The 13,995-nt window shown below is 38.8% G+C and overlaps 1 protein-coding gene across 1 annotated transcript in view; it reads left to right on the top strand.

Annotated features, from left to right (window-relative positions):
- CNTNAP5 (contactin associated protein family member 5) overlaps positions 1-13,995 on the top strand; it is a 269,015-nt gene that overhangs the window by 163,406 nt on the left and 91,614 nt on the right. Inside the window, exon 11 of the mRNA XM_014871836.2 lies at positions 1,836-1,942. Coding sequence (XP_014727322.1) covers positions 1,836-1,942 — 107 coding nt within the window. The remainder of the gene's footprint in view (positions 1-1,835; positions 1,943-13,995) is intronic.

Below are 13,995 nucleotides of genomic sequence, written 5' to 3'. Positions count from 1 at the left end.
CCAGCATACCAATAAAAGCCAAAATCTCATCCCTTCTCAGAATTCCTGCCTTATTCAGAGTAGGGCAAACCCTGAGGTTTTGGCCTTCCTCTTCGTTTCTTTCTTGGTTTAGAAACAAGACATTCTCCCACAGCAGTGGAAATAGCTTCCTATAGAGCTAGAAAACTAGGAATGTCATTTTCATAATATGTCCTCATTTTGTATTTGAGCTCAATGATTAATAGAAGCCATGGCAATGATTTTTATAAGACCAATATATCTAAGAAATGTTTTAAAAAATGTTACAGATAGTTATAAATAACATACTTTCTTCTTGAATTCCTTATTTCTCTAATATTTGAATAATAAATAATTACTGCAGTAATTGAGCAAGCATTACTAAAAATAACTAATCTTTCATGTTCATATTTTTATATGACCTTTATAATTTTATGTATAATGGTATAAACAGAGATCAAGTGAATCTGGAATTAATCTTAGACTCACTGATAGAGGGGAATAGATGTAAGTTTGTATGAATGAGCATGGAGCATATTGAGGACAAGAGGTTGTTCTGAAAGGCCTCTGGGCACAGAAGCAGGTTTCTTTGGATTCTCAAGGTTTGGCAGCTCCAAACAACCTTGGACTGGAGTAAATGGATGAAAACTTGGCTGATGATGCTCAGAAGGCTGACATGGTGGGCATGGCTGTTGGTGACATATAGATATTCTGCTTGCATGCATAGAATGGGTGTTAATTGTAAGTAATCTAGAAGAAACAGATTAAGAGCCACTGCTAAGGGAAATATACATACTTAAATGCAAAAAAATTTCCTAAGAATGAGATGAACTGCAATAAAACCACGTCTTCAGCTAGAAAAAAATCAAGGTAGCATCAGTGATTTCACATTAACAACCTGGAAAGTTCTGGGCATTGAAAGAGTTTTGAATCTCAAATTACAGCAAAGCAAATCCTAATGGAGTTCTGTAGTGTAAAGGATAAACTGATTGCATGTTTCCTCTCCACCCACCCATCACAATTGAATCAGCAGTATAAACAAGTTACTTATTTCTCAAAAGTCACACATACTGTGTAAAAGAGATTAATATAAAGTAAGAGGGAAAAAAATAAAATGAAAAATAGTCAAATAAGAGAACAATCTGCTTCCATTTAAGCTGGTGTAACTCCATTGCACTGACTGTGTTTATACCAGGGGAGTTTAGATCAGCATTCACTTCTTGTCCTGGAGATTGGATTTATCTCCCACAGCTTTTATTTCTGTTCATTTCCTGAGCTGCATGCTGTTGTGCCTCTTTCTTCTTTTAATAATTTGTTTCACAATAATACTTCAGAGGCACACCAACTAAAATGAGGAAAATAAGAGAGTACAGAACTCATAATTGAAGCATATTTTTCCTCTCACTTCAAAGATTTGCATGCTGTTAGTGTTACCACAAATGTAACTCAGCCTAATTTTGATAACAGTGGTGCCTGTTTAATCTGAGAACAGGGGATTCTCCTTTGGAACAAGATTTCAAAAGCATTTTCACCTTCTACTTGTATTGCTCTGTGGTCAGAAAGTTCATGACATTTTAATTGCTAACAAGTGGAATGTTTTTGTTTAGAGTGATCTTTACCTATCTTCTGGATAGCTTAAATGTTTTTTTCTTCAGTGCTTGGATGTGAATCACAGAAAAATAAATAATTATTTCATTTTACAGCAATTCAACCCTAGGAAATTTTTGCCTTTATGAGGAGTTGAGACAGTTCTGTTGTTTCTGACTTTTTTTTCCCCACCACATTTTTTTGCAGAAATATTTATAATTAATTGCATTTTTAAAACTGTCTCAATTTAGATGTTTACCCAACTACTGTGAACATGGAGGAAAATGCTCCCAGTCCTGGACCACCTTTTACTGTGACTGTAACAATACAGGCTACATGGGAGCCACCTGTCACAACTGTAAGTAAACCCACGTGCAGTTTTCATTTGTGTTATGTCCACATCATAATCACAGTGGTCATTAGATGTTAAGTAGAATTTAGCTGGGCTGAGCTGGCTGATTTTAATCTCTATTTGGTGCTTTAATTTTACCACCCTGGGCTTTGTTTTTAGATCATATGAAAGTCCAAGTTGCAAGAACCCAGTTTCTGACAGTTTATGATTTTGAAATTTTGCTGAACTATTTTTTTGGGCTGCTGCTATTAACAAGAATACAGAAATATTCAGCTACTGAAATACACAGCAAAAGGAATATTAAGGTGTTTTAAAGGTTAACAAGCCCCCATCATATAGTAGAGGCACAAAATGCTGTGAATTCTGGTAAAAAATAGAGAAAGGAAAAGCCAAAATAAAGCCTCTTCATACAGCTGACAAAAAAGGGAAAATAATAAATTAAGGTAATCTTCCAGTTCTAACAAAGGAAGTAAAGAACAAAAAACAGTGAGTAAGAATAACAATTCCAGGAATACAAGTGTAACCACTCTGGATGCTTGATGAGCACTTGGACCGCAGATAGGATGACATTGGTGTGATGATTTTTTTTTTTTTTTCTCTGTTAAACTAAAAAGCAGAAGAGAAGGTACTTAGTGGTTTGAAGCTGAGAATATTGGCAACCATACTGTCATTTTGGAGACTTTAATGGTTTGCTAGTTAACAGTGAAAGCATTTGTGGGGTATGCAGCTGACAAGAGAGTCTGTTGAGAGATCTGTTCATAGATTTGTCACCTGAACTCTGCATTGTAAACACAAAGGAAGCCAAGGGTTTTGTGCAGAAATCATGCCAAGCCAGATGAAGAGAGGGAACAAAAAGGCTGATTTTTTAGTTCTGAAAAGAGGGCTTACTTCTGTCCATTGCTTTTGTTGTTCCAAAAGGCATTGCAGCTCTTCAAAGCTGGTAAGGCCATAGCAAAGTGATGCCTGGTACAGAACTAGATGGCCAAATCAGGTGGTGACAAGGGAGAGGCTCCTTGGGGACAGAAGAGAACTGTCACTATTGACTGTCAAAGGTGATTAGGGACACTCAACTCTGGGCTGCATCTGTGCTGTTGTATTTGCTTGGGACCTGAGGCTCACTATGTCTGTGCCAGCTCAGTGTGGCTTCTGTCCAAAGGAGACCATCTCATTACCACAGAGAATTGGTTCATGCCTAGTTTTCCCCACAGACAGTTCCATGCAGCTAGTGAAGCCTCCTGCTTCTGTCAACTCGTGTCTGCACTTCAAAGGCACATACATAGCTGCAGCTATTTAAGGTTCACTGATGTGATACTACTCTGAAAATTTTCTCAGAAAGCTGTTGTGTTAAGCTGTGCACACCTGTGATGCACAGTATTCACCTGCTCAGCTTATTTACAACGGATTTATCAACAGCTAATTTGATTCCAGCTAGATTGTGGAGCCAGCTACTCTGTGAGCCAAGCAGTACTGATAAACAGCAACATTAGTCTGGAGAAATGCATTCATCTACTTGAAATATGCAGTGAAACCAATTCAAAGCCGGTGGGCAAACACAGACTCTTGATAAGAAACTTGTAGAACAAGAGACGTTATCACTTTCAGCTGATAGTGGTTGATGTGCAGGAGTCCCTTTTAGAAGGTGAATGAAAGGCACAGATTTGATCTCAGCGTAACTCCAGAATATCCTCAATGTATAGGAAACTCTCCAATCTTGTAATTGAGTGTACTTCTATTAAAGTAAAGCATCTAATTTTGTATGGTTTGAAACATTACCTCAAGAGATTTTTATTTTTCTAGAACACTGATTCTGACAGGCCTGAAATTGAACTTATACCACTTTGGAGAGGCTATTTCTTTTATTAAACTGCCCTTCAGACCCAAATCCATGCAGCGGCAAGGGAAAGATTTAGCTGACAATCTGCTGCAAGCAAAACAGTGTGAATTGTTTCTGTGTTGCCTGAATTTCTTTTTTGTCTGAGTTACATCACCATAGGTTTTACCTCATTTTGGTGTGGTAAGAGGTGTGTGCCACTGGTTGAAAACCATAAAAAGACCCATTCTTTGTCATGCTTTTAGGAAGAACTGCATGGCATGCATCTGCAAGGCAGATTTAATGGGTTTATGTCTTACCGCCTCAGACTGGAGATCTTATCATTTTAAGAATTGAGATCTTGAGAGAAATTGCCCCTTACTGTCATCAAATATGAAGTGTTGAAATACATTTTATGGTTGGTACATAAGCAGTCTTATTTTTAGTTCCAAATCTTCCCAGACCACACTGGATCCTGCTGTGAGGAACAGCTAACAATGCATACTATCTCTTCTCCAAAGAGTTTGCAGTTAAGTTTCTGAAGGTATAAAAACATGCTGGCACAGGTGATGGAATGCCAGAAAGGCTTCATCAGCATCACACGTGGCAGTTTCAGTCTGCCAGGTGCATAATTATTTCTAGGCTTTCCTTTAGCAAAATAGTCACAAGGTAGAGATTAAAAAGAGGAAGAAATTGAGTGCTTGCAGACATGGAGTGACATGGGAGAAAGCAATAATGTGCTTGTTTGGAAAATTTAAGGCTATGGCCAGAGGAGTTTGACATTTTTGACAAGGCAAATGTCAGAGTCATGACAGGTAAAGAGTTTGGAAATGTGCCATGAAAAGCAAAGATAAATAGTTTGCATTTGATGCAACATAAGGGAATTAGACAGTGTCAGAAAAGAACAGTAAGTTGATAGAAGACACAGCTGGGACAGTATTTGCAAGACCATGTCAGATATGTGGGACAAAATTGTGTCTGGCATGTCTGAAAATGGGTAGTTGAAATTCAAGATGTGTGGATGAAGCAAAAGCGTGCATCTGAAGAAACATGGAAAGAACAACCTGGCTCTAGACATGGCCTTAACATAATTTTCCTAGAGGCAGCTACTTGCCTGCACACCTCAGGTATCCTTTTCACTCCAAACCCCTTCTGATCCTGAAAGCTCCTAAACTGTCACAGGATGTTTGGCAATCTGCCTGGTCCAGATGAGGGTCCACTACAGAAAAGGGTGTGGTCCTGTCCCGTTTAAGTGTTAGTTTGTGGCAGACAAGACTGAAGTGTTATCTGGTCCTACTTCCATTCTCCTCTTCTCTGAACTTAACGGTAAATGCAAGTAAAATCTTGCTAAAACCTGTATATGTTTTCTGGATTTCACTAGTCTCGGTGTTTTCTAACAGGTAGTTTCTTGCAAAGCTTATTGCTTGATGCATAAGCACATTTCTTTGTTTAGTAAGTTAATCCTCTTTTGCTAGCTGCCACATGGAATGTTACTGATGCCTTTCAAGTCCTTTGTTGTTGTGGTTTGTTTTGGCTTTGGGTTTTTTCCCCTTTTGGATTTACCTCTCATCATTACATCTTCCAGTGCAATTCACATCTTCTCCCTGGCTAGTCACAGCACTGACGAGCACTTATGGTTCCATCTCTGTACTCCCTGTAGCTGTGAAAACCCCAAAACACATTCTCTGTCTTGCTCTCACAAATGCATCTGGATGTGCAATTTCATGGTAAGTGTAGAACTGGTGCTGACTGTCTCCAGATGCCCATTTCATTGCCCAGAGTGTGGGGAAACCAGGAGTCATGGAATAACCCTAATAAGCCAACTGTTGATGATTTACATTTGATTATGTAAGAGTTTTGTTGTGCCTTAGTTTCTCCACCTCTGTTGGAAATAGGATCCTTTTTGCAGATATATTAAAAGGTGTGTGATCTATATCATCTACTGAAATTGTGTGGGCTTTCCTTTGAAACTTATTGCTATTTGAGCTTATCTGTAGCTGAGACCGTGCTTTGAGGATACAATCACATTTCAGTCTCTAAAATGTATGGTTTTGCTTTTTGCTTTATCTTTTAAATGTTCTTTGCATAGCTTACATTTAGATAGGTTGGAAGATGAGCTCAGCTGAAGCCTTTTGGCAATAGATACTTTCCCAGTTTCTCCAGTGTGGTAGGTAGCTGCTGATCTGTCAGGTATTGGAGTAGTCTGATAAAATCCAGCTAGGAGAGGGTCCATTATGTAATCACATGTGTGAACGATAGCAAACCAGATAATAATGTAATGTTCATTTTCTCTTTTCCTCCTGTAGATACAAACACTGATAGTACACAATGTGGGGAAAAGCCTGGGTGAGATTCAGCTAATCTATCTCTTCTGTCTGGTACTGTGACATCCAGTTAAGATAGTGGTCTGGTCTCTCCCTATATGTAAAAAGGAGTGTGAACTGCTTTCAGAACTTAACTAATCTCACTGTGAGATAGGGTGTCCATGGTAAGGTCATGGAACACCTCTGAAGTCTGTCATCTGTAGAGGAAGGCTGTCCTAGCTTAGACATAGAGGTGGCATCTAAAGGTAGGTCAAAATTATAGGTGGGAAGAGAGATTGAGGGAAACTTAGATAAGTGAATTACAGATCTTAATTTATATCTATCTATAGCTATATCTATGTCTATATCTATCTATATAAATTAATATATGCATTAATTGAAAGTGCATAGTTTAAAAGCTGCATAGTCATTCCTCTCATATTATTAATTTCTGTAATTATCATCTGATAGTAAGAGCAGTAGACCAGTGTAAAATGGCCCTGAGATACAGAATGTTATAACTTTATTGCAAGATAATGATTAGTAATCTTATCTTTCTGTGAGTTATCCTAGTCCCTTGGAAAGCCTCATCTTGCCCTTCTGTATTTCTGTTATTTTTATTTATGATAGTTTTCAGGTATTTTTTAGTCTTGCATGATTTTTTTTTTAATTCCAAAGAGTGCTGAACATTGATGTAAGAGATGTTGAGAAATAGAAAATAATTATTTTATTCCTCATATTCTAGGGTTGTCAACATGTCCCAAAGCTTTGCAAGGTGATAATTAACAGAATGTAATTTAATTCCGGGTATTTGCTTTGGTGTGTGATCTATCTCACGCATACAGGCATATGTCTTATTGGCCTAGGTAATTGCTGGAGGAAAGAGTCATCCAATAATGAAAATGTCATATAGTCATTGATATGGCATAAACTTGACATAACTTCAGGCTTTGAACGTGTATTTTTTAATATTAAAATGCTTACTGCATATATCATTTTTTATCTGAAAAGCTTAATATAGCTTCAGCCAGATTGTTAGCAGTACTGGAGCTGCATCTTAAAATGCCAGCTGGGGGTTTGGTAATTCTCCTGTGTTCCAAGGTAGGGAGATGTATGCAGTTTGCTGGCTGGGCAAATGTAGTTTTGAGAGTTTAAGTCTGACAGATGCCCACTAGTGAGTTTGGTAGTGCAGCTTGCATGTCTTGAGTAGCCAATTCTCCTGCCTGAGGTTCTTGGAACAGGTTTTTTCCACGTGTGTTTAAACACACTGATTTTCTTTGACTAAAGAAAACACATTTAATATTCATATCAAACCTTCAGTACTGTACTTGGTGTTCCTGCATATTTTTCTTCACACCATGCATTTGGAGTATGATTTTGTAATAAGTTACTGTGTTATTAATGCTTTCCCTTCAGTGGTGTTCATTTTTAAAAAGTTTTTTCCTTTGCTTGAGATTTCCTTATAAATAACACTTTGAATATTCCTCTTTGGGACTTTTCTGCAGAAGGGAGCATGTGGGGTCACTCAGTCCTGTTTGAAGCCAGCCCTCCTCAGGTGTGACCATCCCCTGAGGGACACGTGGGCTTTTCAGCAAGACCAAAATACTGAGCTCTGCACAGCATCCTTCATCTCTTTGATTGCTCCTGTCCCTCTCACGCTACTCTTACAATGGTCTGGGTCTCCCTGGGTGCTTTTCTGCAGCAGCAGGGCTGGCAGGTGACCCTGCACCAGCACTCAGCTGGGTCTGGGATTGTCACAGCCACCTTCCAGCCACAGCAGGGAGGTGACAGGGGAGGTAGGATGGCTTGACATGACCTTTCCTCCCTTGCCTGGGGGAGCCTTAGCTTGGATGGTGGGAGATTGTCTAATAACCAGGTGAAATGGGAGTATCTCTCCTGAACATCCATTTAGGTGACCCTGCAGTAAAACACATTTTAATTCTACCTATGGAAACAGCATATTCTTTATCAGATGAGTAAGTACATATTTTAAAAAGGAAAAAAATAAGCCTGTCTGTCATCCAGGCTCGGCACAGCAGAGACTGCATTATTCTGTCAAGAGCAGAGCTGTCACAATCCAGGTTTTGAGAGTACATTTTCTGGCATTTAACAAGACAATTGTATTTTAAGGGTGAGAATGATGATCATTCCGTGAGTTCATTGCTGTACTAATCCCTCTGTTGTTGAAATAAGAAACCTGGCATTGCATATTGCTTTATTTTTTATTTAGAAAAATCTCTTGTTCATTGCTTATTACTCGCAGTCTGTAAGAGCAGATCTGTGAGGCCTGAGGTACACGAGCAGAGATTGAAATAGTCATCTCTGATCTGCCTCTGAGAGCTCTGAGCATTTTGTTCAGAATGCTTAATTTGGCCTGCTCAGCGTTTGTGTATATCTGTTTTCCCAAGGTCAGTCTAAGGCTAGTGGAATATCCTGGCAGAATCCCCAGCTCTTACTGGCCCCTCCAGTCTAACCAGTACATAAGTTCTTACCTCTGAATACAGTAATAATTATCCTTATAGGGGTTATTATTACTCTTTTTGTCTATGGTGCAGAGAATTACAAAATTATTGAATGAGTCTCAAATGATGTTGCTGCAAGTATTCTGTCTACATTTTTTCATGACTTTACAATTTTTAGAGGTGATAAAGGCAACTCACTGCTACTACATTTTAGCTGGAAGTGGACAGTGTCAGCACCTCCCAATGAAATCAAGAATTAAAGTTCTTTAGGTCCCTTTAATGTATTTTATTTATTATATCACCATAAAATGTTCTCTCCCTCTGGGAAATTGAAAATTATCAGCTGCTTTTATTAGATTATGAGAATCTAATCTTGAAGCAGGAATACTACAGGCTTCATTTTGGTAATCATAACTAGTACAGCTCAAATTCTGAATCCCTAGCTCACATTTCATACAATTAAATCAATTTCCAAAGTAATTGGGAATACAGTTGGAACAAAATATTGGGAATTTTAAGGTTTACTTTTATTTTTCAAGGTAAGTTATCTTGGTATCCATTAAATCTGAAAAGGACAGAGTCCTCTGAGGAAAAGAAAACCAAACAAATCACTTTCCATTGGAATTTACCATTCTTGGTGGTATCTATATTAGTAATGAATTACTGAGTGCAGCAGAGAGAGGTTTACCTTTCCTGGTCTTCTCAGCAGCAAAACTGAACAGTATCTCTGTAACCTTTACATTGAGCCCAGCAGCAAGCAGGATTTTAAATATGGGGTGAGAGGTGCATCTTACTGGGTGAATAGCAGGTTCATTCACCATTGAAGAGTGCTCCTTGAGGGTTATTTGCAGAAGTTCAAGGCTTTGTACAAAGAATGGCCTTTCCTTTTTTTAGCCAAAGTAGAACTGGAGGTGAGAAAACAAAAAAGTGGCCTGAAAGAGAGCAGAGATTTCATAAGTTAGGAACATGAGAGGCCAAAGGAAACAGAGCAAAGAACTTGGGAACTGAGACCACTAAAGGCTCATCTGCTGAGCAGCTCCAGAGCAGAACAGGAAACCTGTGCTTAGCAAAGGCTGCCTTGGAGACTGCAGGTGAACTGCATAGGGCAAAAGGAAGATTGGAAGCCAGATATCAATATAGTAAGGGGCAGTCTGTGAAAGACTGGACAAAAAAGCTCTTATATTGGAAAAAATGGAAGTTTGGCCTTGTCAATGTTTGTGCTTAGTCATGTTCTGTTATAGATTTTAGCTATGGCAGGGAAAAAAATCACCTCTGATTTAAGGAATGTAATTAAAACAGTTGATTAACAGATTCAAGATACTTCAGAGAACTGAGCAGTCATGCAATAGCTCATATTTAAAACCTTTCAGGCTTGTGAAGCATATTGAATAAAGGCTGAATTTTCAACTGCAGACCCAAACCAAGAGTGACCCTGGCCCTTTCAGACCTGACTGTGGAGTAACAGAGAGCTCCAGTGTGTGCTGTGGCTGACCAGCCAGAAGGGTCTTGATACAGAAATTAGGAAATGAGATTCTGTAAGATTTTTATACGCAAAAGGTCAAAAAATGGTTTTATTAAAATGATATTAGAATCATGGATCTGTAGCTTGAACTATGACCAATCAAAGTGAATATTTATAGTTTTGCTAGGTTATTTCTGTGGGGGTGTAGTGTAAGGCTTGAAAAACACGGAATGTATACGTTTCAGAGCCATAGTTTTGATTTTTGAGCTTATGAATGTTTATATCACAGAAAATATGAGAAAACACGTAGGTGATATTGCTCTGACTGGGGATAAAGTGTTTATTTTGTGAATATACTGATCGAAATTTGACAAATTATTTCCTAAGTACCTGGGAAGATGAAAAGTGAGAACTAAAGGAAAAGATAGGCATTATGATCAGTGAGTAAAGCAGTGCTGTAAACAAATGTTCTGATGTGATGAGCTGTTGATCTGAAAAGCTACTTTAACTTGAGACACTTGAGACTGAAAGAGATACCTGAGGGAGAAATTTGGTATATGTGTTTCACAGAGGATTATGAGGGGCTGGGAGATAGAAATCCTGAACTCTGCCAGTGCAGTGCCTGCACACCCTCAGCACAGCCCATCCTAGCAGGTAGGCAGGAGCACAGACAGCACTTACTTAGAGAAGCTGCTCTTGCTCTAGGGAATGGGGCTCTCAGGCTGCATCACTTTCAGCAGCCAGTTCTGGGAGGGTTTTAAATTCCTTTGTGAAACACAGCAGTAGCCTTTAAAAAAAATCCTTACAGAGCAAAAATGTCAGCATAGGGTCTATCCAGTGTTCTAACTTACAAGTGATTGTGGCAAAAAAAAAAAAAAAAAAAAAAGACAATAAAAGACATCCTTTAAGACCAAGTAAAACAGATATTTCTGATGTCTTTTGCCTTACTAAATAGGGGACCTTGGAGTCAAGCTGTTTCTTGTTTGGTCTTCATGATGTAGCCAGTTACCAGCAATAGCCCTATGACACCTTTTACACTTTTTTTTTTTTTTTTTTTTGCCTTGTGCTGTACTTCACCCTAATGCTTTAACCAGCCATACCTGGCTGTGAGGTCCAGGCTGAGCTTGCAGGGAGTGCTGTGGGTTCCTGGGGCTGCTGACATCTCTTGCTGCCCAGCACTGTCAGAATGCAGCTCCGTGCATCAGCTCCACCCTGCTGCCTGTGGGAGCTGCAGTGCCACTGCTGCCTGGCAGCTCAGCAAACACAGCAGGGGCTCCAAGCCCTGAACTGTGATTTTCTGTGTTTCTGCCTCACTGAAACTCATGGTGCTGGAAGCCATGATTTTATCTTCAGTGGCTGGTGTTAATCAAAATTGGGGGTGGGGGGAAATCCAAAGTAAAAACTGGGAGGGTTGGAGAAGGAAAGCTGATCTTGCTTCTGTGAGACAAAAGACAAGTTAAAGGTTTCGTTTTTGAAATTATGTTTTTTTAAAAGTATTTTAATGATAAAACAAGCTTTTCATGGACAGCCAATGAAGAATGCTATTTTTGTTGTTTCGGTCCCATTTGGGTGAACATTTTACAGTAGGAAAACAAATTTGAAGGAATAAAAGTATAAACGTATTGAAATACTTCATGGAATGGAATAAAATAATTAGTTTTTATTTTGATTTTTTGTACTAAAAATTTTTAAAATATTTTTAAAATAATGTTTTAAAATTCATAGTGGGTTCTACTCTGAATGAACTGATGAATTTTTTAATTCATCCTCCTTTATTATAAAGATTCAATTACTACAAATGCTCTTTGCCCTAAAAATATGTGCACCTATCAACAGTCCCATTGTTACCTTTGGTGCTTGCTTTTTGAAAGTGGGACCTTATTATATGCCTAAATGGTTGGTGACTCTTTAATGACAATTACAATAATGGTTTCCCTGGCATTCCCAAAATGAACACAACTCCATCTACACCAGAGAAGCCTGACACAAAACAGAACATAAATATGAAGGCAGTTTTCAAAGTTGAGGTTCTGGGGTCTTAACACAGATGACTGTCTGTCTGTTTTTTATTTTCATATGATATTTCTGATTGCAAAAAGAGAATAATGACTGCAAAGAGGTCTTGTTGCTCATGGATCCATAAAGATGGCTTCAAGTTTTTGTTACTGGCATAATAGGGCCTTTTTCAGCAAATGGAATTGCATAACTTTACTCTGAAGCATGCAATCATCTCAGGCCATAAAGGAGTTGAGCAGAGCTTGGAGTGGTTGTGGCACTCAAAATGTCTGTAGGGGCATCGGCCAGTGACTGGAAAACAAACATAATTTTCTTCTTGATGCATTATAAAGAAAAACATATCAAAATAGAGAATTAAATCAATAGCCCATCCACTTCCAGTCTAGGAGTGTGCAGTACCAAGTGCTACAGATACAGGCATCTGAAACTTTGTATGCAGGTACAAAATAAACTGCCCACCAAAACCGCTTTTCACTAATCATGATGGAATATGTTTTATGTGCTAGAGCTCGAGGTTTATAGCCTTTTCCCATTTCTCCTGCTACTTCCCAGTATGTAGTGCTGGATTTCTCATACAACTGAAAAGCAAACATACCAGGATGTATTTCCTTCTGGCAGACATAACTGTAGTTTTATGGAAGCTTGTGTATGCTTTCAGATTTATACCAGTTGAGCACCCTTAGCCTGATTTCTAGCTCTATATAGGCTTTTTTTCCCTAAAGTTAGTGACAAAGGGGCCATCTAAAGGTGAGTAGATCATCTCTGTTTGAATCTGCCCACATTATTAATGGCAGAATCTTCACATCTTTCCTTACTAATTTGAAAAATGTAGATCTGGGCTCCAGCCAAAATGACAGTCAAGAAGAAGAACACTTAGAACAAGTTGTGATGAAGAATGAGATTTGCTGTGCCAGTTCACTGACAACATATTTGCTTTCTGTCTCTACCCCTCGCACCATCCTTTGTCTTCAAAAACACTCAGCAAACAATTCAGAGGAAGCAATTGGCATATTCCCTAATGAGACAAGATAAAGTGTCCTGTAACGATGATGACAGCAAATTCACTAAGTGAACTGCAGTTTAAGAACTTTGCAAATTGATCAAATCATAATTCCTTGGTTGCTTACTTAATTGCCTGTTACCATCTCTCTCCTGACCTCCATATGCCCACTGCTTCTGTCAGCACTTCTGCAACTCAGGGACTCTCTGTCAGCCCCTCAGGTTGTGAACACTGGAAGAATAGGTTCTGGTTTGGGGATTTTATTTAACTTGCATTTAATATGTGTTCTTGGCTAGCTATCACAGTGGGAATTTAGAGATATTCTGGACTCCTACCATGCTTGAATACATCAGGCTGTGAAGAAAAAGCTTTCCTAATTCTATTTATTATAGGATGGATGCTAATTAAGGCAGTCTCATCAGGTGCTGAGCACCTTAAACAGCTTCTTAACCCTGGGAAGGATAGTGCTGTACTTGTTTAGCACTCAGTGATATTCTGTCTGCTAAAGATGTCTGGTTAGGCAAGAAATGTGCATGGGAAAAGCATATTTTGTCTGTGTACAAATGATTAAACGGTGAGACTCTTAATCCATAGCCCGTTTGGACCAGAGCCCCTAGAACTGTGGTTCTCCTTTATTGGTAGAAGTGAAGAAATGTCCAATATTTAAGTGATGAACTATCTTACAGCATTCTTCAGACAAGGCTACTTCAGGGCTCACCATTTATGCCTTTTTGAAAGCTTCATTAAAGTTTCTTTAAGGGAATGAGGGAAAAGGGAGGATGTGAGTTCATGTGTGCACGGGAGTAGGAGTAAGGAGCTATTCCTGCTGCTGTGGAGCAATTGCTGTCTTCTGCAGGGATTGTGTTTAGAAGTGGTGAGGAAGTGCTGGCCTTGCCATCAATCTGCAAAGCTCCCTGAGTTCCTTTCAGATGAAAAGCACTGGGAACTTTGCAGTTGTATTTACAGCCTCAACACAGCAGTCATAAACAATTGTGGAGAATAATTT

Source organism: Sturnus vulgaris, chromosome 7 (assembly GCF_052056855.1).
Source record: "Sturnus vulgaris isolate bStuVul1 chromosome 7, bStuVul1.hap1, whole genome shotgun sequence".
In the NCBI taxonomy this organism is placed as follows: domain Eukaryota; kingdom Metazoa; phylum Chordata; class Aves; order Passeriformes; family Sturnidae; genus Sturnus; species Sturnus vulgaris.
The sequence above is the reverse complement of the archived record's forward strand: the minus strand, read 5'-3'. Positions and strand labels throughout refer to the sequence as shown.